General features: G+C 36.2%; 1 protein-coding gene across 4 annotated transcripts in view; it reads left to right on the forward strand.

Annotated features, from left to right (window-relative positions):
* RapGAP1 (Rap GTPase activating protein 1) overlaps nt 1-24,819 on the forward strand; it is a 457,436-nt gene that overhangs the window by 317,962 nt on the left and 114,655 nt on the right. For all 4 annotated transcript variants that reach the window (XM_090391964.1, XM_090391963.1, XM_090391965.1 and 1 more), the window contains 2 exons: nt 1,257-1,340; nt 18,898-18,998. In XM_090391964.1, the coding sequence (XP_090248090.1) occupies nt 1,257-1,340; nt 18,898-18,998 (185 nt within the window). The remainder of the gene's footprint in view (nt 1-1,256; nt 1,341-18,897; nt 18,999-24,819) is intronic.

The following is a 24,819-nucleotide window of genomic DNA, read 5'->3' on the forward strand; positions in this document are numbered from 1 at the left end:
GGGAAATCTTGAAACTAAGTTTTTATAAACTGGCCGAGGAATATTCAAGTTGGGAGGAACTTGATTTTTTGTGTGCGGCAGTCAAAAGGAAATTTCATATTGTATTCCGAAAAAGGAATAGTGGAAATAATATGTTTCAAGAAGGAACAAGTACAGAAGAAAAAGGAAATCTTGAAACTAAGTTTTTATAAACTGGCCGAGGAATATTCAAGTTGGGAGGAACTTGATTTTTTGTGTGCGGCAGTTAAAAGGAAATTTCATATTGTATTCCGAAAAAGGAATAGTGGAAATAATATGTTTCAAGAAGGAATAAGTAAAGAAAAGGGAAATCTTGAAACTAAGTTTTTATAAACTGGCCAAGATATATTCAAGTTGGAAGGAACTTGATATTTTTGTGTGCGGCAGTCAAAAGGAAATTTTATATTGTATTCCGAAAAGGGAATAGTGGAAATAATATGTTTCAAGAAGGAATAAGTAAAGAAGAAGGAAATCTTGAAACTAAGTTTTTATAAACTGGCCAAGATATATTCAAGTAGGAAGGAACTTGATTTTGTTTTGTGTGAGGCAGTAAAAAAAGAATTTTAAAGGGATCCTAAAATTGAAGTACAGAACCTTGTAACTTCTGGAAAAGAGCCTTAACAGGAAAAGAAAAAGACTATAAACATTTTTTTGTGATTTGTGAAAGAAAAAGTGTTTTGTCTTAAGAGTAAGTTTGTATTTTTTAAATAAGGCCTTGGATCCATTTAATCTGTATTTGTAGTTATGTATTTTTACTAGAAGTGTATATATGTTGTTTTAAGTTTTATTAAATGTGTTTATTTTGTACTTGGTGTTGAGTCAATGATTAGCTGGATTCTGAAAAAGTGAGTTAAAGTCATTGCACCAATTGGAGTGAACTCTTTGTGCAAATATAATAACATATAGGGACACTTGGAGTCAAAAATAAAAATAATTGTTAGTAAATGAAATATTATTTATAATACACATTAAATATTAACAATGGCACATATTATAGGACAATTCATTAAATATTAACAGAAAAAGAGCCTTAACAGGAAAAGAAAAAGACTATGAACATTTTTTTTGTGATTGTGAAAGAAAAAGTGTTTTGTCTTAAGAGTAAGTTTGTATTTTTTAAATAAGGCCTTGGATCTGTAGAAATTTTGAATTTTTTCCCCTTTTTTTATGTGGCATTTTATGATTGATTAAGGTACACACAATATTTTAATATAAATTTTTTTAAATGTATTTACCAGGCTTCAGAAATGCTGCTTGCATATGATGAGCATGTTCTAGTCAATACTTTTAAATTTGGAATCATATACCAAAGACAGGGGCAGGTAAGTGTGAAGGATGGCAAGATTGTTTCATTAAGCTGCAAGTTGCTTTTCTTTTATGCATAAGAGTGAAGCAATTTCTTACATAAAAGTAGTAATATGAGGGGGGACTATAAAGTTCTGATAAACACCTAGAACAAAAATGACATTAAAGCAACTGATATAATCGCAAAAAGGAACATATTTAAAAGAATAAATTAATAATTTGTTCTTTTTCTTTTAGGATATATAAGAAGATATAAAATTAATTAATTTTTGTTCTAGGTCTTTATCAGAACTTTCCTAATTAAATGGTTAATTCATAATTCTCATTGTACAGGCATCTCCATGGAGTGTGAAGACTCATCGCAGGATTATTACTGACTACATTGTTATTTGACTTCCAGTGATGACCTCTTGTTGTGGCCCCTCTAGTCAAGTGCTGAAACATTCCCCTGCATCAATCCTATAACACCCTTTGAGTGACTTAATGTTTCTATCATATTCCCTCTTTCTCCTATCAACCAACTTCTGCATAATTTGTGTGAAGAAGTTCTGCAACTTCTTCATGCCCTCAATCTATCCTTATATGGAACAGACCATGTACCATCTTGGTTGCTCACCTCTGAATCTTCTCCACTGCTTCCTCATCTCTAAGAAACTCAGAAGACTAGATCCGAGCACAGTAATCCAGATGTGGATGTACCAAGGTCTTATAAAGAGGAATAACTCTATTTGTTATTCCTCTTCCTTATCTCTATTTGTTAGTGTGTTCTTCAACAGCCAAGTAATTTTATGAGCTACCTTAGCAACCTTATCAGTATGTCCTCTAAACTTTAACTCTGTCTACCACCACCCCTAAATCTCTAGTTTCAGTGTGGTACATAGCTTGTAATCTATTTATCCCAAAATGCGTAACTTTACATTTCTCCACATTAAACTCGCACTCTTTATCATTTGCCCATACTGACAGCCTTTATGTGCATGAAGTGTGAACTGACGTGTTTAGGATACTGATATAGGCAATTTTGAATATATAATTTTCTATAAATAATTTATAACTTTTTTTGTCCATATTTACAATGGGAAACAGTGTTGACCTACTGAATGTCCCATTTTCTGCCAGAACTTTTGTGGATTGTATGATTATAGTTGAAGAGGGTTGGAAAACTTGTGTATAAATAAGGCCTGTAAAAAGAATTGCTGCATTTGCCAGTGTATAAGATGCACTGGCCTATAAGATGCATCCCCTTTTTTGTACACATTTTAAGGAAAAAAACTTTATCATTGAATATTATAATGAATTGACAGTATTTCAAATATAAAGTAATAAATAGGTCTACTTTCAACAAATACCTAATCTAACTAGAAAAGAGTACCCACCTTTTAATCTTCTTCGTCAAAACCCAAAAATTCATCTCCAGAGCTAAATGAAGAGACACTTGAAACCTTTTCTAAATCAGTTCTAAATTTTCTAAATCAGGTGGTGGCCCAAAATGCCTCTCTGAAGCGCTGTTTCCATGTTCTTTAGCATACGCAATCGCACGTAGCTTGTATGCAATATTGTAGCAATGCCGATGTTTTTTCAGCCATAATTTGCCAAGAAATTTAGAGAAAATTTAACAGCAGAAATTTATCACCATTCACAACAACTGTGACAACAATTGGAAAGTTTAAACGAACAGGAACACAGCTTGATCGTCGATGACAGCGCATGTGCATCCACTGAACTCTACATAACTGGAATGCTCTCACACACACACCACAAGGGAGCAAGAAAGAAATCGCATAACTCAGAACAGAGAAAATTTCCAGAAATGAAAGTAATAAAAAACTGAGTATCAGCGTATAAGACGTACCCTGTTTTTCAGACCTATTTTCAAAGAATAAAAGTGCGTCTTATACGGCTGCAAATACGGTATTTCAGTTTTCTTTGGTTCAATCTGGAAAAATAATTTCCCAAGTGATTACTTTTTCCGATTTCTGTGCGTATTATATGGCTGTATTTAAAAATCATATCAAAATGCAAATTTTCCTGTCTCACTCTAGTATTTGCCAATGATAATCTAAGATCACCATGAACTCTTTGTATTTCTCACATAAAAGGCATGCAAGAAACATAGCTGTTGTTCATTTGACCTTTATGCTTTCCATATTTAAAATTACTTTAATTGATAAAGTATTCAAAGTTATCCTACAATTAATTGCATTAAACCAATTAAGATGAGCATTGATGTGCTAGGCATTCTTAATTCATACATCAGTAAAAATGCATTTATGCAGTCAAATTGATGTGAATTTTGTAGCGCAGGGTTGTATTAGCCACCCAACCTAAATGGGCAGACGCCACTGAACTGGTGGATGTTTTTTTCAAGACAGATTGGGATGTTTCCTTTAAGTGCTTCATGGTGTTTTCCAAAGGCTATCCAACCAAGTTGAATTCTATATATAATTTCTTCTGTAGTCACTCTCTATCATGATCTTTTGTCCTAGGTAAACATAGGAAATTATTCAATCAATTTCTTGGTGTTCCATACTGACTTTTCTTGGTAATGTATTTATTATACATTATTTTTGTTTTGTCTTTGTTTATATTTAATCCTTTCTTTTTACCTTCTGCATTCAATTCAGTGATCGTTTGTTGAAGTTCTTCAGAGTTTTCAAGAAGAACAACGTCATCAGCAAATTGTAGGTGATTTGGTTCTTTCCCATTTACAATAATTCCTCTATTTTTCCAATCCAGGTTTTTAAAAATTTCTTCTGGTGCTGCTGTAAATAATTTAGGTAAAATGGCACCCCTCCTTTTTCTCTTTTTTATAGGGAAATTTCATATCTGTTCCTGATTTTTAAGATGCAGTCGAATTTGAATTGAATTATTGAATTTATAATTTAATAATAAAATAAGACCTTGCATACTGGCCACTGAATTAGAAACTTTATGCAGATGTATGTAAACATCGTGCAGTGTGTATATGGAAAATACTTGGTCACCTTATTACCACATGTTCTAGCTGACTATTTAAGAATGCTGCTGGTCAGTAATTGTTAGTATATTGTGTTGATCACAATGGGGAAAACAAAGGATCTTTTATAGTTCAATAAAGAGCTTATTGTGGATGCCTGTCTGGCTGGAGCCACAATTTTGAAAGCAGAAGAGCTGACTGGTTTTTCAAAAGGTGAAATATCCAAATGTTTAATCATTGGAAAAATAACTGACATTGCCTGTCTAAGAGGTGTAACCGTGGTCCTAAGAAGGACCACAGTGTGCAGCAATTGGCCAAAGCATTTAATTAAGACAGGAATGTTTAACTCATATCTCACTGAACTATGAGCAGGGAATTGAAGAGTATCAATATTGAGTCTCATGCTTATATGGAAACCTCTATATTAAATGAAAGTTTCTAATTCAGTGGCTGGTATGTGTAGTTATTTCCAAAATACTGGCATATGTGGGTTATCTATCATTAATTAGAACAAGTGGAGGGGAAAAAAAAAAAAAAACTTGTGATGAAGGTATAATTCTTGAACAGGTGGATAATTCCAATGCCGATGTATATAAAAAAAATTAATTATGTATATGTTACTTGGCAAAAAGTGTACCCTTGATCATTAGTAAATAAAAGTAAATTCTTAAAACTCGAAGTGAAAGTAAATTAAAATAGAAATAAATACACATGACAGACACACTAAATTGTACATGATTTGCTGCTCCATCAAACCACATTTATTCCTGCCATTTCGAGATGTATCTCTTGATCAACAATGCTAGTCCATTGGATAAGGCCCTCCATACACAGAGGCAGATCAAGTAGTTGTTGGACCTGTGGTCACCAGGCCCCCCCCCCCGAGCTATGTGGAAAAAATTAAGAGACCTATAAAAACGATATAGATGTTACGCATTCTGATGATGAATTCGGACGGTTTCTACTATTTTTAAAAGAAGATAGACAAATTCACTACCACACAAGTTTACCAGGCTGCAAGAGAAATGTAAACTTTTCCAAATGTCGAAATTTTTAGGTGCCCTATAAATTTTACTGCCATGGAGCTCCCAGCCATCTTAATCTGCCCCTGTCCATATAGTTATTTACTAAACTACCAATGTATGCAGCTGTGTTTGTTATTGGTTAAGTTAGTCATGATTGGTCAAATGTGAACATGTCAATGCATACTGATTACGTTATGTTTTGCAAATTCTTATGTTAATACTTAACCTAAAAGCAATTATTAAAAGTTATAGTTCATCATCATATTCCTGATATGATGTATCCTCAAGAGTAGTACTAGAATGCTAGAGGATACCATTCTAGTACTGCATGAGAAGTTTACATTATTAACTTCTTATCAACCATTTCCCTATAAATTAGTCTGTTTCTATTAGGCCTTCAGTATTGTCAGATCTTATATTTTGTCCCTCTAAGGCATTTCTAACTCATCATCCCACCTAGATCTAAGTCTTCCTCAGTGTGTTTTTCCTGTTATCAAACATCTAATTTGCTAACATTTCTTCTCTCATTCTGTAAGTAACCATACCACTTTAGATTAGCTTTGATCACCCATTCTTAAATGCTAACAATTTCAGGTACCTTCCTAATATCTTCATTTTTAATATGACTCTGCTATTGATACCATCTGTTCACTCTCCCAATTTTTCTCAGAACTCATTTGCAGTTACTACTCTGATCACTGTTTTATTTCTAACCCATTTCTCAGATTCATAAGTTTAAAATTGATTTTAACACTGTTTTATATACAGCTAATTTAGTGTTTTGACTAATTTTTCTCTTATTCCATATAAATCGATTTGCTTGATTTTCCCCATCATGCCAGTTGTGCATATTCCAATTTTTTCATTGTGTATGTTAGGCACACACAGAAAAGGCCAAGTAACCTGGCTTCTTTGATATTTAATTCTTTCCTTTTTGTGCCATGCTAAAATGTTTCTCTTGTTCTTGAGGTTGTCCATTTGATGCATCTTATGTTCTTGATGTTCCTGCTTATGTAATCATTTTATTACAGATTTTCATGCCAAATTTGTTACAGCAGATATTCAATTTACTATGATTTGCTACCACTTTCATTTGTAATGTAATCCATATAGATAATGAATAACAGTGGAGATAATGTGCACCCTTGTCTACATCGAAGCATATTCCTGTACCTCTTCAAATTCTAATTGTTGATTTACAACTTAAATATGGACTGTATATTGGTCTACATTACATTCTGTTTACAACATTTAATTGTAGCATTTTGAATAGCTTTTCTTTTGGCCTTGATATATGCCTTTCCCAGATCTACAAACTTAAATGGAGATTCTTCTTATTCAACTCTTTGTCTTAAAGGAAGATCTGATCTTCATAACCACTATTTCCTTCTGAATTATGCAGTGCAGGCACTGTAAAACTTTTATATCTCTTTACTTGAACATTTTTGGTCGAATATTGTTCACTTCAGCTGCCTTTCCACATGCCAGGCTTTTGATGGCTTTCTATATTGATATGTATTTCAAACTACATTCCTGTTAAATATTTCTGTCACTTCTCATTTCACTTAATAATCTTCAAAAGTAATTACTTCAAACATTTAGAATAACTTTACTTTCACCTTTATCATTTTCCGATTCCCTTTACAGTAATTTTGATTCCATTTCTAAACTCTTTCACTTGCCTCCAGAACATTTTGCCACTTTCTGATATTTATCTTGGTCTTTTCGGTCTTCCATTGACTTTTGTTTAGATAGTTTTGCTTTCTCACATTTTTTCTCTGTATCTTATCTGAGCACATACTATCTTACTTTCTAGGTACTTTTTTATTATTATTATTATTATTATTATTGTTCCCGGAAACTCCAAGGAGTCGACAGACTCATCGAGGGAGTCCCTAACATCATGTCTGGAACAACTATTCAACATTTACACAGTATCTATCATATCTTGCCTTGAACTCATTCACGGTCGTAGCACCCACAACAGACTCTGGAAGCTTATTCCACTCATTCACCACTCTCCAAGTAAAAAATCTAGCTCTAACACCCTTGTCAACCACGCTCTTGCCCAGCTTCCATGCATGGCCCCTAGTCCTCCCACCATCAGTCATATTTTCAAAAATATCTTCTTGATCAATCTTATAAAAACCCTTCAGTAATTTGAATGTCTCAATCATATCACCCCTCCTTCGCCTATCGCCAATTTCTGCAACCCACAAATCCTCAGCCTATTCTCATAAGGTTCATTCCACAGACCTGCTATCATCTTGGTCACTCGTCTGTGGACCCTCTCCACTTCCTCCCCATCACGAAGAAACCCTGGTGCCCATAACTGGGCACAGAAGTCCAGATGGGGTCTTATCAAGCTCGATACAGAGGAACAACAACTTGCTTCTCTCTGCATGTTAAAGTATTTTTCATAAGCCAAGTGATTTGGTGAGCTGTTTTAGTTACTTTTGCAATGTGCCCCCTAAACTTCAACTCCCTATCCACCAGTACTCCCAAATCCCTGGCCTCATCAATCTCCTGGAGTACGGTTCCACCTATACGATATACTGCTGCTATTCTTTTCACCACAAAGTGCATAACCTTACACTTTGCCACATTAAACTGACATCCATTTTTCCTAGCCCAGTCCTCCAAACTATCCAAATCATCCTGTAAAATTTTGACATCCTGTGCACTCACAATTGCTCTACCCAACTTTGCATCATCAGCAAACAAGTGAACACTTCCTCTCAAATCCTTTCCAATATCATTGATGAACAAATTGAAAAGCAGTGGTCCAAGAACAGAGCCCTGCGATACTCCACTAGTCACAAGACGTCTTTTTGACTCCACTCCTGAATAAACCACTCTCTGCTATCTCTCCTTCAACCACCCTCCTATCCATCTTACCAACCCTATATCTATCCCCATCTGCTCCAGTTTACTGATTAGGGTTCCATGTGGTATCCTGTCAAAGGCCTTGGCAAGGTCCAGTAGTATCATTGTAAACCCATTACCCCTATCCAGTTCAGCCATCACTGTGTTATAAAACGTGAGCAAGTTACTGAGGCATGATCTACCCTTCACAAAACCATGTTGTCCCCCATACAATATCCCATTTTCATCTATCCAATCCTGTATTCTTTTCTTGACTAATTTCTCTATGACCTTGACAATGATTCCTGATATGCTAATCGGTCGGTAATTTACAACAGCAGTCTTGAAACCTCCTTTATGCAGTGGAACTATTTTCCCTTCCTTCCACCCGCTCGGGACTAACCCAGACCCGAGACTCAAATTAAACAAAATGGTCAAGGATACTGACAATTCTTTAGCTGCTTCTCGTACTACACGAGCTGGTATACCATCCAATCCCACAGATGTATTGACATTGAGGTTATGCAATAGATTACTCACCTCCACTTCATTCACCACAATTCCCGTATAATCTACTGGTTTATTCGTTTCTGCAATGTCACCACCTGGATGATATATTCTTGCAAAGTGCTCACTCAGTAACTCAGCTATCTCAACTGATTCAGTTACCTCCCTCCCTACCATCGGCATTCTTTAAAATCATTCTGCCATGTACATTTTTCCTTTTACTTGCTACATATCTAAAAAGCTGTTTAGGATTCTCTTTAGCCTGCATGGCCAATGTTCTTTCGTAATCCTTTTTTGCTTTTCTTACCACACTCGTCACCCTTCTGGCCTGCGCTTTATACCGTTCATGTGCTTGCCGGTCACCTTTCTCCTTAAATTCCCTCCATAGTTGTTTCTTTTTTTGCAGCTCAAGCTTAATGGTGTTATTCATCCATTTAACCCCTACTTGATTTATTATTCGGACTCTAGGTATACAGTCAGCCATTGCTTCATGCAAGCACTTCTTAACTACCTCCCATGCACTATCAACTTCTAGTCATTGCAGTTGCACATGCCATGGCACCGAGCCAATCAAACTCCTAAGCTTGTCATACTTTCCCGCCCGATAATTCCACATGTATCCTGTCTTAATTGAAAATTCTACCCCTTTAGCCACCTCCCGAGTCAAGACCCTATGATCACTCTCACCGATTGGTGGCAATGTGGTCATATTTGTTACAGCCAAATCCTTAGATGTAATTACTAGGTCAAGCACTCTCTGATCCCTAGTGTTTTCCATTACATGCTGTCGCAGATAGTTATCCCTTAATAACCACATAAAATCCAATTCCTTCCTCCCATGTGTCCTCTCCTCATTCCAATATGCGACCATAGTTAAAATCTCCCATAATAATCACCCTCCTTCCACTCATTTCTTCTATTTGCTTGTGCATATTGTCACCACCATCTTTTCCATCACCTGGTCTATAGCAGCACCCAATTGTATATTTAGTTCTGCTAGCCACAATCTCACACCAAATGGCCTCAAATGTGCTCTTTTCTCTATCCTGCAATTCAACTTCTATTCTCCTTGGCTGTAGCTCATCAGCTATCATCAACAATACTCCTCCCCCCATTTTATTCTCTCTGTCATTCCTGAACACACTATACCCATCACATTCAATTCCACTAGCTGTATCATCTACAGTCAGCCATGTTTCACTAATACCAATAACCTGTGGTCTGGAAGTGCCAACCATGGCCCAAAACTCTTCCTTCTTGTTCCTAATACTCCTAGTATTAGTGTACATGAATTTAAGACCCCCATTAGCCCCAACCCTACCTTGATGCCTTATATTAACTATCCCACTCTGGTTTGTTGTCCTTATTTGCTCTAGCATATTATATTCATTCTTACATTCAACTGCCTCCCTAAGGACTGTATATCTACTCCCCCCCCTTAACAAATCTAGTTTCCCTGAATTTGCACGTCCACTACATTCAGCAACATTTTCTCAAGTCTTCTTACACCATAACCATTCAAATGCAAGCCATCCATCTTATATAGATCCTTTCGCCCATCAAACTCACTCCACACGTTCACAAATTCCATACTACTCGTCATACATAACCCACGCATAAAGTCATTCGCAATTATGGCCCTCCTTTTAAACATTTCACTGTCATACCGTGGCAAAAGACTAATCTTTCTAACTCTCTCACTCTTTTCTTTTGCTACCTCAAACAATTCATTCAGGTCTTCTATCATTTCCATTTTATCTCCTTTCAAATCATTCGTACCTGTCACAACAATCATTTCTTTCACCCTTTCCTTTTGCTCTCTAATAGACTCAGTTACATCCTTTATGGTCGCACGAGGTTGGTACGATTTTGTCAAATCCTCTACTAACACACCTCGTACTAACGAGTCTCCATACAGCACTCTATCCTTCATTTTGTTCATGTTCACATTCATACGCCTATTTTTCCTGTCATACCTTTTATTATTGGTTGGTTCATTCAGTCGACTTTTGTTCATGCACTCTAGCTGCTGTTTTGCCCTTTCTATCGCACCATTCAACAACGCGATCTCATTCAATGCATCTATCTCATCTTTTTTATTCTCTGAGAAACCATTAATACTATCATTCACACTTTCTACATTCACACTCTCATAATTCTCATGTACAACCTTGCCGTTTCTTGTCATATCGCTATTTTCTTCATTCTGAAGTTTGACAAAAATATCACACTCACGATCCGAAATACACTTCAATTCCTCATTCTCCCTACATTTTCTACACACATTCAATCCTTTATTATCATCTATCCACACTCCGACCGCACTCCGTAAAGCGTACATTTCACAGCTAGTACACTGACTCATTTCTTTTATACTATTGTTCTTTGATAACGATGGCGAACCATCATTACTGGCTGCCATTTTCCTTCTTACAGGTGCCATAATTATTGCAACATGTTTTATCAAATAATAAGTTATACACACCAAAAACACACAAACAGACGCACTAAAATATGCAAGGCAAACAAAACTACGCAATATTAACTAATTTTATCAACGATAACTGAAAATAATACTTATCTTATCAGGAGCTTGCATGAACACTACACACTACGATATAACCTCAAACTCAACCCCTTTTCATATACTTTTTTTTCTTTGTTTTTTCATGACTGCCTATTTAAGTTTCCAAGTCCGCCATGGTGTTCTGATTTTCCTATCCTTATTGAATCTTTCACCACACACCTCTCTGGCTGAATCAATGTTTTCTTCATTGGGCTGCTGTCACTAATTCTCCAAGTTTTGGTCATTTTTTTTTTCATTGAATAATATTTGTGTATTTGAGTCTACAATTAACATTTGAATTAGATTTGATTTTGATTCTTTCTAAAACTCTACGATAGTCAGTTTTATTCGCTCTAAACTGGTGATTAATGCCTATTTCAAATCCCATGTATATTACTCTTTTGTTCTGAACCAGCATGAAGATATCTACAATAACATACTTAATAAGACTTTTTTTTTTTTTTTTGGATCTTTGCTCTTGAATTTATGTACATCTTTATGTTGGAACATGGTTTAGTGGTCATTAATTCATGTCCTGAATAGAAATCTGGCAGGTATTTGCCATTTTTATTAACTTTGCTCTTTTCTCAAAATTCCTTTGTCTTTACTCCAGCTGCCTTCTAATGACTTGCAAAATTCGTCCACATCTTTAGTAATTCTGTAAGACCATAGGCACAAATAATTCTTCTTGTCCAATTCTCCATTTAAAGTTTCTCATATAATTTTACTTGGAAACCCAGTCATAAAATTCATTTTTGTACTTAGTTATGGGTTTCATCACGAAACAGCTATCTGCACCTTTTAGCATCACTAGCATTGAATTGTACTACCTATTCCTATGAGCATTTCAGTATAATGAAGCATTTCATTTTAGAATGTAAATCATTTCATAATATAAAATAATGCAAAACCAGTTCAGTAATTATTTAGAAACCACTATTACAAAATTTAAAAAAAAAAAAAAAAAAAAAAAAAAAAAAATCCTAGATGTAACAACAGTACTATATAGCAGTCAGCAACTTGTAGACGTCCAGATAAACTTCATATTGTTATAAAATGATTGATTAACATAACTTTGTTCATTTAATTTTTGAAATTTTTTAGTTTTGAGTCCTAAATGATAACTCATAACTTGAGAGCCATTGCTAAGAATATACTTCGTTGTCCTCTTTAAAGACATCTATGAAAAGAATATCCTATGCATCCTTAAATACCCAGACTAGTTTTGACCTTTATTGAGGTCTCTTCAGTGGGAGCCAGGCCCAAGTGGAGATACCAGGCAGAAGCATTAGTAAGGTCATCTCTACCTATAGGAGTTTCCAATCAGTGTGCCACCTTTTTATTAAATTTCTCTGGATTTGGAGAAAGATGTTGAAAGTTTATTTTTCACTTGGTTAGACTATAATAAATTTAGTTTAATCCTTTATCCAAGTGTGAGCAAACAAAGTTTGAGCCTGAAAGTATCTTCAGGACTGGAGTAAGGTGGTACAACACCGGGCAAAAATAGTCTGTTTAGTGGCCCTTCCCTTAATGCATAACATTATACATATCTGCAAGGAGATATGTTTTGCATTATGGAAGATACTGAGATAGGAGTGATGTTAGCTTGCTCCACCTTTGCAACAAGTTGTCCAGTGTTGTACCACCTTACCCCAGTCCTGAAGATACTTTCAGGTGCAAACTTTGTTTGCTCACACTTGGATAAAGGATTAAACTAAATTTATTATAGTCTAACCAAGTGAAAAATAAACTTTCAACATCTTTCTCTAAATCCAGAGTAATTTAATAAAAAGGTGGCACACTGTTTGGCGACTTCTATAGGTAGAAATGACCTTGCTAATGCTTCTGCCTGGTATCTCCACTTGGGCCTGGCTCCCACTGAAGAGACCTCAATTTTTCTCTAAATCCAGAGTAATTTAATAAAAAGGTGGCACACCGTTTAGCAACTTCTATAGGTAGAGATGACCTTGTTAATGCTTCTGCCTGGTATCTCCACTTGGGCCTGGCTCCCACTGAAGAGACCTCAATAAAGGTCGAAACAAGTCTCCTTCACAATTTCCCAAGCACTAATGATATCCTGGCCTTCCAATTCTGCCCAATTCTTCCAATTCATGGAACTGCCCCTAGTTGATATCTAAGAATATTATAATCATTCTGCCTTATAATTCCACATACGTTCTCTTTTCTTTGATACTCCTGCATGTCTATTCATCTTCCAAGTCAATACCACATGGTCACTCTCTCCAACTGGTGGAAGAGATGGCATCTCATTTATTATCAGCACTTCTGATGCTATACCAAATCCAAAATTCTTGAATCTCTTACTCCTATATTACATTCATATTAATTAAATTAGGGAAACAAAACACACGTGTTAAAAAGATTATTTTACTGATTACAAATAAAATAATAACTTTACGTTTCGACCTCTGTATTGAGGTCATCTTCAGAAGGATACATTCAGAAGTATAAGAACAAGCTACATGCTGTTGCACACTACAAAAGTAAATTGCATCTACGTTGTTAACTAATCTTTTTTTTCTTAGCCTGCCCTCTAGTGGGGAAAAAAAAAAAACTACAATAAACTTTGCTAAAGTCCTTATGTACTAGGATTCTTATGGAATTATACAGTTATATTACGATTATCTTCTGGATTTGTACAGGTTGCTATTGAATGTTCAAGGGAAAAAAAAAAAAAAAAAAAAAAAAAAAAACACTTCACTGGGTCTTGTATTGAGATTTTTCTTTGTGGTTGCTATGAAGGCTGTAGATGGGTCCTCCACATTCTTGGAATTGTTAGACCATCATTTTTATTCAGATTCGGATCATTTTTGAGCATTTCACATGCTTCCTTGAATTTACGCTCAAACCAGGTTTTGGTGTGGTGTAGGGACTTGGTACCTTTCCAGTCAATTCTGTGGTATGTTTGGAGTGCATGGTCAGAAAAGGCCGGTTTTTCCAAAATGGAGGTGTTTTATGTGACGTTTGTGTTCATCCTTTCTGATTGGGATGGTTCATTCTGTTTCCCCTATGTACGGTATGTTACAGGTGCAATCTATTTTGTAAACCCCCGGGTGGGCTAAGTGTGGCAGATCCTTGGAAGAATTGAGTAGGTGGCTTAATTTTGTCGGGGGTTTGAAGGTGGTTTTGATGTTGTATTTGTGTAGTGTTCTGTCTATTTTTTCTGAAATGCCTCTAACATATGGTATATCAATAGCATTCTTGAAATCTTTTTTGTTATTAGTGGTATCTTTGTGGAGGATCTTGTGAATGGTTTTTATACTGTATCCATTTTTTATAAAGGTATGTTTTGATGGTCTCATATTCATGGTTAAGAGCTTGTTCAGTTGAACAAATGGTTTGAGCTCTGTGTTTAAGGGTGCTTATAACCCCTAGTTTTTGTGTTGGGTGGTGATAGGAAGTTTTGTGTATGTATTGGCCTGTGTGTGTAGGTTTGCGGTAAACTGAGAAGGAGAGACAGCCTGAAGGAAGACGTGTGACGAGTGTGTCTAGGAACGGAAGAGAGTTGTTTTTTCTATTTCAGTGGTGAATTGGATGTGTTCGTGTTGTTTGTTCAGGTGGCTAAGGAATGTATCTAGTGCTTGGCGGCTGTGGGGCCAAATGGCAATATCGTCGACATATCTGAGCCAAATTTTGGGCTTTAGGCATGCTGATTCTAGAGCTCGTTGCTCAAAATCTTCCATATAAAAGTTCGCTATTGGGGGGGGGGGAGTGGAGAGCTCATGGCGGTACCTTCTTTTTGAAGGTAAAAATTGTTTTGCCACACGAAATATCCGGAGCGGAGTATGTGGGTAAAGAGGGCCGTGATGTCGTGTGGAAATATGTTCTGTAAGATTAGGATAGTATCATTGATTGGGACATTGGTGAAAAGGGAAGTTATGTCAAAGCTGACTAATAGATCTTGGTCGTTGAGTGTAATATTTTTAATTTTGTTTATGATTTGTTGTGTATTTTTTATGTAGGAAGGGGAATGACCAACCAATTCCTTGATTGTGGCAGCTAATTTTTTGGCTAAGTAGTAATTCGGACTGTCAATTCCTTCCACAATAGGACGTAATGGCGTGTTTGTTTTGTGTACTTTTGGTAGGCCATAAATTCTGAGTGCGCGGGCATACTGCGATATTAATTTTTTGATTGTTTCTTCTGGCCACGTGTTGACTGATTTAAGTAGTTCAGTAGTTTTCTTTTTGTTACGTTGTGTGGGGTTGTAATTTACCATTTGGTAGGTGTTGTGGTCTGATACCAAATGGTTCATTTTTTCAATGTAGGTTGTCCGATTTAAAACAACAGTGGTGTTCCCTTTATCGGCTTTAGTGATAATAATGTCACGGTTTATCCGCTTTGTTTAGGTTGCTGCTTAATTTTTTGGTTGAATTTAGTAAACTGGCAGTTTCCATCCATATTTTGTCAGCTACATTTGCGGGGAGGGATCTTAAACCTCTCTCGATATGATATATTATATCTAGTTTATTTACTGACCTCGGAGCAATGGCATAATTTAAACCTTTCTCCAGTAGTGAGAGTTCACCTTGTGTGAGGTTGTAATCCGATTGGTTGATAACCAGACAGCGGTCCAATGGTGGTTCGTGCTCCTAACTGTGTTGTTGGGTGATTGGCTGCTCCTTCCTTTATGGCATCGGAATTGTCTTGTGCTTTCCTGTAGTTTTAATGCTTGAAACTTTGTTATTAAGTGCTCTTTGTTTTTGAGTAGTAGGTGCTTGGCCGAGTCGTCTGTGATCCTGTCTAGAATATTCCAAATTTCCTGATTAACGTAACTGGATAGTTCCGATTTCACTTGTAACACTTTGGCTTGGGTCGATGCTAGGTTCTTTCGTGTCTCGTGAATTTGTTCTCTTAACAAAGCTTTTTCTAGTCTGGCATAGATACGGAGCGCTTTAGCTGATGTAAATTTCTTCTTCATAAATTTCTTCTTAAAAGAAAGAGTCCTATATTACATGTTGCATAAGACATTTGTCCCTCAAGAATTCTAGAAATTCCATTCCCTTATTACTTGCATTTATTCCCTTATTACTTACTACATGCATTTTTTTTCTTCCCAGCTTATACTGCTGTAGTTAAAATCTCCCATAACAATCATTCTTCTTGCACTTGATGAGATCAGCTGCTTAAACATCTCCTGCTCCCCCACATTCTGTGCTCCTTGGTTTGTAGCAACACCTCACTAAATATCCTGCCTTGGTCACTTCTACCTCACACCATATGTTTCAAAACCATTAGTGTCGCTGCCATCCGAAGCCTTAGAGGACGCAAGTCATCACTTATCATAAGCAGTATTCCGCCACGACGTTTTTCCTTTCCTATCCTGTTGAAAAATGCTGTACCCTGCTACTTCAATTCCTGTTATTATATCATCCTCCATCAATCACGTCTTAGAGATCCCAATAATCTTTGGCCAGGCTGATGCTATCAGCGCCACCAATTCATCTCCTTTATTTTGGATACTCCTGGCATTAGTATAAAGCAGTGACTGGTAACATCAGGTAACAAGTCCAGTGGGGTCTAGATGGGATAATGATAGGTATAGAAGCAGTGACTGCACTCGTTACCTGATGTCATCCCCATTCCTCCAAGCACCCATTCCCACAAGAGGCCACCCCTGCTACCATCCATCCTGGGAATTCTAGTTTCCCTGCATTGACACACTGACTCGTTCAGAAAACAGCAATCGCTCATGATGCCTTCCTCATTCAAATGCAAGCAGTCTCTTGCATACAGTTCCCTTCTCTCCTCAAATGCCTTTCAAGCATCCAAATATTCCAATCCTCTCTTCTGATACATTTTGGCTATTATGCTATTCAGTATTACTGCTCTTCTTTTCAGCTCATCACTATCATACCTGGGCAACACACACACACACACACACACACTTACTTTCCTCTTTGCGTTTTCTTTTGTACAACCTCAAGCAAGAATCTCAGATCTCTCGATTTACATTGCCTCTCAAGTCATTCTTGCCCACCATCACAATCATTTCATTCATCCTTTCACCCCTCTTAATTGCCATGGCACACTTTGTATTGTCCCTCCAGGCAAACACTCCTTTGGCATCCTATCTTGCACACACCACAGATCATCGAGTCTCCATATATCACACCTCTTATCACTCTATTCCCTGATTGCTCACCTGCATCCCTCTGTCTCTCTCCCCTTCCCCTATAACCCTTTCTCTCTGTCTTCCCCTATTTACCTGCTGTCCTGGCATCACTCTATCCCTGGTTCCAGCACTCCCTCGTATTCTTCTCATTTCCTCTCTCTGACTGTTTCCATTCTCCCCTCTTCTATCTTTCCCTCTTTTCTTCTGCTTCTATTCTCTCCTCTTCTACTATTCCCATATCTCTCTCATTCCCTCTCTTCTGCTGCTCCTATTTTGTACTCTTCTGTCATTCCCATACCTTTCTCTCTCTCCTACTGTTTCTATTCTCTCCTCTTCTATCATTCCCATAACTCTCTCTCACCTTACTCTGATTTGCTTTGCATTCATTTCTTCCATTCTGATAATCTCATCTTTCATACTCATAATCTCATCTTTCATACTGCTCATCTCGTTCCCGATACATTCCACCTTCTCTTTCAGCTCATCTCTCTCTCTCTGCAAGTTAGTCACTCTTACTCGCCATCCATTCTCCCAATCAAGACCATCTCTGAAAACTTCACAGTCATTCAAGCCTTCCACACTCCTGACTCTTATTTTTTCATTCATATTTCAATTCATAGTTCTCTCCTATCACACTACCTGTCTCCTGACATTCATTTCCCATCCCTGACGCAACTAGGTCGGTTATCGAAATATCTAATTCATTTAATTCCTCCCATTGTCTACATTTTGTGCATATACACACTCCCCCCCCCCCACTTCTCTTATCCGCCACATATCCAACTCCCAGGACACATACATGCCGCAAGCACTGCATGCCATAAAGTCCTTTATTATGTTATGCAAGATAGTTCTTAAATGGCAGAGGACTTGGTGACATGTCATTCACTGTGGCTGCCATCATTCCTTTGCTGCCGAGGAACTACTAAACTAAATGCTAAATATATATAAACTATATATATACATGCTAAGCGTATACACGCCAAATATATATACATACTAAATATATACGCTATATTCAACTATACTAAATAGTGAAAACTTATCTTTGTATATATGCGTCCAACTCTGACCTCGCCTTCCTGGTAACCCAAAAATAACACAATATATAATGGTGAAACTCCAAATGCAGCACCACTAAAGAACACTTGTGTTACTGGGAAAAAAATGTAGCACAATTCACAAAAGAATTCACACTTTTTAGCATCAGGACTGTTTAGTAGTTTGTTATGGCGTTTGCTGTAGTGATAATTGACTGTCACAGATTATGGAGATAGTGTTAACCTTCTTATCCTAGTATATTAGATTTAGGAAAGATAAGTTATATAGCTAAGGCCATTCACCCTGATATGTGATCTTGTTTTTTTAAGTGCATAACATTTTTCGGTTTATTTTTTTTCAGACATAACAATTTTAATATGACACTTAAAAAAATTTCAACTAATTATAATTCTTTTGGAATTATTCTAATGGAATCATTATTATTAGTTTTATTTTATATGTCATTGTTTCTTTTCAGACTATAGAAGAAGAACTCTTTGGAAATGTCAACCATAGTCCTTTAATGGAAGAATTCTTAAATATGTTAGGAGAGAGGGTGAAGTTAAAAGATTTCAAAGGGTAATGAAATGTGTTTAATTTCATAAGAAAAGTTGTGGCTATTGTGTGTTCTGAGAAATTATTTGAATTCATGTTTTCTTTCGGTAGTCAGTAACCATTTTCCCACTGAGCAAAATTTCTATTTTATGTTTTTTAAGAAGTGTGTGTTTTGCCTAATTTCTCTTCTTCGGTTACATTTTTTGTTAAACGTATTGTTGATCTTGTTAAGGCTGGTAAAATTATTCCTTCTTGTTAGCAACAGTAACTAATTACTTGGTATCAGTTTAGATGTTATAGTTAATTTAAAAAAATTCCACTTTGCACTCTACCACGTGATAGTACAGAAAAATAACAAGTAGGCTGTCACAGTCTTCTATGATACTATAAAAATTACCTTAACAAAGAATAGGTGTCTTTAAATCTCAGTCAGGTAATTCAAAAATTGGTTATGATACAAAAGAATTTTGAAACCGTTCTATTAAACATATATATCTTAAGATTCTATGTATGCTGACATTTCTAAAGGGGACAGTGACAAACAGTGATATATATAACAGCAAATCATGTGTCATTATTTGCTGTTGTACACCCTCTGTCCAAAAAGAAACCGAACTTTTCAAAAATAGAAGAAATTAGTGGCGCTGCCTGTTGTATCTTTTTGTTGTCGAAAGCGGCAACCTCCATTAGTGTTGTGTCAACTATTTATGACATTTGTTTCATTAGAAGCAGAGTTATAGTGCCAAGAATGACGGTGTGTTTTGATGAACGGTCGGAAAATGAGTTTCAAACAGAGAGCTGCGATTGACTTTTGTGTTAAACTTGGTAAACATTTTACTGAAATGCATCAAATGCTTCAAAAAGCATATGGTGATGAATGCTTATTCCATACTCAAGTTTAGGAGTGGTTTAAGTGATTTCAAAGTGGTCATGAGATGCTTGAGGATGACGAAAAGCTGGGCCATCCAAAAACTGGACTGAGCGAAGCTAACATCCAAAACATGCATGATTTCATCAATGAAAACCCGAAATCATCTGTGAGATTGATTGAAGATGAATTGGGGATTACAAAATAAACTCTGCACAACATTTTGACCGAGAGTTTGGGCCTCCTTCGTAAATTGAATTCATGATTTGTTTGGTTGTCGGTCGACTTGTTTGACCGACGACTAAAAAATGTATCGAAATGAACACTGAAAGGACCTCATTAAAACCGCTCGTAAGGACTCGAACTTCCTCGAAACGATCATTACTGGTGATAAAACGTGGTGTTTTGAGTATGACCCCGAAATAAAGCACCAGAGTGCTGAGTAGAGACCACCAGAAGAGGGGCATCCGAAAAAAAGTCACTTGGAGAAGTCAAAAGTAAAGACAGTGCTGATTTGTTTCTATGATTCCAGGAGCATTATCGACAACGAATTCGTTCCGCCTGGCCAAACGGTCAACGGTGAGTTTTATCTCGAAGTTTTAGAAGTGATTGATAGCAAGAATTCGTCGCGTACTGCATTATTATTGTGATGCAGGCAGCTGGTCACTTTTGCAAGATAATGCATCATCTCATCGTTCGAACATTGTGAGACAGTTTTATGAGCAAAAACCAAGTTTGTGTTGAATCACTCACCTCGCCGTATTCACCTGATTTAGCACCCTGTGACTTCTTTCTCTTCCCCCAACTTCATTTGCCGATGAAAGCGATACGACACCATTGAAAACGTTCAAGCGGCAGTAACAAACCCTCAACAGTATCCCAAAAACTGATATAAAATACTCATTTAATGAATTAGTTGACTGTGTCAAACACTTTATCGAAGCCGAGGGAGAGTATATTGATTGAAATAAGTGATTTGAATAATTATAATTGGCCTGTGTTTTATTTTCTATCAAAAGTTCGGTTTCTTTTTGGACAGAGTGGTGCATATGAAAGCAGTCTCTGGACAGAGATATTGTGACAATTTGATGCAAGTGGAACAAGTAAAACATTTCAGCTACTTAGGCATGATTTTTAGTGAAGATGGTAAATTAAATATGGAAATAGACAACAGAATCAACAAAGCTGGTATGGTAGGAAGTCAATTGGATAAATTCATATGGAATAAAAGAGAGATTAGTCGGAACACTAAATTAGCTGTATACAACACAGTGTTCAAACCAATTTTAACTCATGGATGTGAGAGCTGGATCGGAAGTAAAACACTTGATCAAAGACTAGAGACCGCAGATATGAGATTCCTGAGAAAGATTAGAGGCCTGAATAGATGGCATCAATGGAAATATCATATTAAAAACAAGGATATTAGGAAAGAACTTGACATTGTCAGCATCCAGGAATGTGTTAGCAGAGCTAATCTCTGGTGGTATGGTTATTTAAGTAGAATGGGCAAGGAAAGATTAGCAAAACAAGTATTCTCTGCCAGGTTGGCAAGAAAACAACCCAGAGGAAGACCAAGATATAGGTGGATTGATACTGTACAAAGTGCCTTAGAAGATAGAAATATAAGATCTGATAATGTTGGAGTCTTGACAAGTAACAGACTGATTTGGAGGAAAATTGTAGATAGGAAGTTAGTAATGATGTAAATTTTTCATGTAGTACTATCATATCCTGTACACCCCTTGAGGGTACGTGGCAGGAATTTGATGATGAAATAATGGTTTAGAAAAAAAAAGTGAAAGATGCATGTTTATGGTCTATAACTAAAAGTAGACCTAATGAGATGAATGTATTCTGGGGTGCAGGAAATCCTGTTATAACTTGGCCAGTAAATCACATAACTGATATTCAAGGTATTAAACAAAATTTCCCAGAATCACAAACACAAGGTAGCTTTGCCTTTGTTGCAGATCATTCTTGTTTCTTTGTGAATTTAGGCATTGAGTCCAGAATTTCTGCCATTGCTTAATAATGTCCATACTTTTTTTTAATATACTTCTTACTTCAAAATTATTACTCCTGAATATTTAAATTAAAGGAATTTTTAAGGTAAAATACAATGCTAAATTGTTAATATCTGTTACGTGCTCAGACATGTACACCTCTTCAGACTGTCCCATCTGGTCTACACAGCAAATGTCACAAAAGTAATAAATTTTGTATACAGAAACAAAATAACACATGTACATAAAGGAAGAAGAGAAGATACACAGTCAAGCTCTCACAACCAGTAGCAATATATAACAAAATCATTTATTACAATATTATAATTCATTATAATATTCATTATAATCCAACAGCTTCTACAAATAAACAGGATTTTAAAAATACAATTACATCAAGAATGTTAGGGACAAAGTTGCAAAATGGCTTTGTAATTACAATGTTAAAGTGGCCTTTTTTCTCCAATGTATAAGATTTCAAAGTTCTTACATCCACCACACCTCCACATCTTCCCATAAATTTACATTCACACATTATCACCATGCAACTTTTCTTTCTGCAGACTACCCAAACATTCTATGTCTTCTATTGTCTACCATCAATTCTTTCAAGCACAGAGAATGGACTACTCTGATTTTGTACCTGTTTACTCGGATAATTCAAACTGAGTAATTCAAAATCGGAGGATCTAGTAGAATTTTGCTGTTTTTCCAGACAGCATAATATCTATTCAGATTCCACAAGAATGTAACAACTTTACTGCTGAGCTGTATGCCAAAGTGCTTGCTTTAAACTACATGAGATTGCATTGCTACCAAAGATGCACTATATATATACAGATTCAAGATGCTGTTTACAAGTAGTAAGGAATAAGAAAAGTCTCATTGACTCTGTTATTGTCGACAGTGATGTTTTCCCACTGGTTTAGGACACAAGAGTATATAGAGGATTTGAAATAGGAAGTGAACACCATTTAGTGTGAGCTGGATAAAATTGAGTTTCATATTGAAAAGAAGAGTGTGTCAGAAAGTTTTGAAATGAATCATAGTTGAACCACTATCGAATGTCAGCTGTAGACTAAAATAACAAACATTATTCAAGAAAAACTGAAAGAGTTAGAAAACAAGAACTAAGCCTTCAAATTCAGTGGCAAACCCTAAAGAAAAATTTGATTGATTCAGCCAGAGAGGCATGTGTGAGGTAATCTTCAAGAATAGAAAAATCAGAACTCCATGGTGAACTCTGGAAGTTAAAGGGGCAGTCAGGGAAAAGAAAACATATTGAAAGTTCCTGGAAAGTAAGTCAGTTTGTGCTCTTGAGGACTACAGAGAAAATGTAAGAAAGGCAAAGTATTGTGTAAAATTAGCTAAACAAAAGTTGTGGGAAGACTTTTGTTAAGAACATTGAAAATAAATATCAGGAAGTAAATATAAATATCAAGAATATTAAACTTGTTTTTACTAGAATGGGGAAGAAAGTGCAAGTAAACTTTTGGAACTTTTAAAATATACAAACACAGATCTCAGCTTTAAATATTATGAATGCAGGTGTTATTTTCTTTATCAGCTATTAAAAATACATAATATACTATTATATACAGATTCTCAATAAATTTCTAATTGATTATGAAAAAAGTAGATTTTTAGTTAAGCATGTCATTCTTATGGAAAATTTTTCATTGGATAGTATGAAGGTAGGATTTGAAGCTAATAGCTGTAAGTTGATGTTAACAGGACAAAATATGTAATTTGGTGCTGCTCAAGACAAAGCTAACCTTGAAGAAAACTGAACTGCATAGACATATAAACCTTAAGAACACAAGCACTGTCATTATGGATGATTGTAACTGTGGGGGATATAGGCTTGAGAGCATGCAAGATGAAGAAAGAGAATTTATAGTGCTACCTGAGGTTAACTGGCTTAAGCAGCATGGAGTGGTAGGAACTTACAGTGCTAGAAGAATTATGAAAAACTCCATGGGGGTATGAAGACTCATTGTGAGAGACCCACATTATTCCCCCCCCCCACCTCCAGTATGTTATATTTACCAACAAAGCATTACAACAGACTCTAGCAACCCATTTTCCTCATTCACTCCTCTCCATCTGAAAAATTTAGTCCTGATGCCCTTGCATCCTCTTACTCAATTTCTGGCAATGGTCCATTGTTCTACCCCCATAGCCAAGTACTGGAAAATTTCCTCTGCATCAGTCCTGTAAAACTTTTTAGTAACTTAAATGTTCCATTGGATAGTATGAAGATAGAAAAAATTTTTCTACCTTCATACTATCCAATGCTATTCTCTTTCCTGCCTGTCAGTAAACTTCTGCAACCCACAAACCCTCATTTTGTCACAGGGAGCATTTCACAGACCATCCACCATCTTGGTCACTTATCCCCAAGAAACCCAGGCACCAGCTGTTCACAGTACCCTAGATGTGGCCATATCAAAGCCTTATAAAGATCTTTGCTTGTTAGTGCATTTTCAATAAGCAAGTAATCCTTGCTGACTTGGTTGGCCAAGTGGGTAGCATACCCGCTCTCCAACCAACAGGCTGCAGGTTTAAATCTCACTATGTGCATGGATGTTGTGATTGTTTTTAGGTGATAATAGATAAATTTCATTGCCCAGTGTGAGACCACTGCCCTGCTTATTGGAGACCTGAAGTGGCTTGAAAAAGTTCAATGTTTGGTTTCTAGACTATACAAAACAAAACAAAAAAAAAAACCCCTAAAATTAATTAAAGTAGGGGAAAAAATATCCATAGCCCACCCAAGGTACAAGATATATTAGGTTTGTAAATAACCTTTCATGAGTCGGAACAACATACAAAAAATTCTGTACGCTACCTCGACCGCTTTTTTCATTATGCCCTTTGACCTTTTCAGTTCCATATCACCACCAAATCCCTAACTTCATCAGTTTCTTGGAGTGGCATCAAGCCTGATATTAGAATTATCAGGCTTGAT

Source organism: Typopeltis vanoorti, chromosome 4 (genome assembly GCF_054136105.1).
Source record: "Typopeltis vanoorti isolate ZY-2024b chromosome 4, IOZ_Tvanoo_1.0, whole genome shotgun sequence".
Taxonomy (NCBI): domain Eukaryota; kingdom Metazoa; phylum Arthropoda; class Arachnida; order Uropygi; family Thelyphonidae; genus Typopeltis; species Typopeltis vanoorti.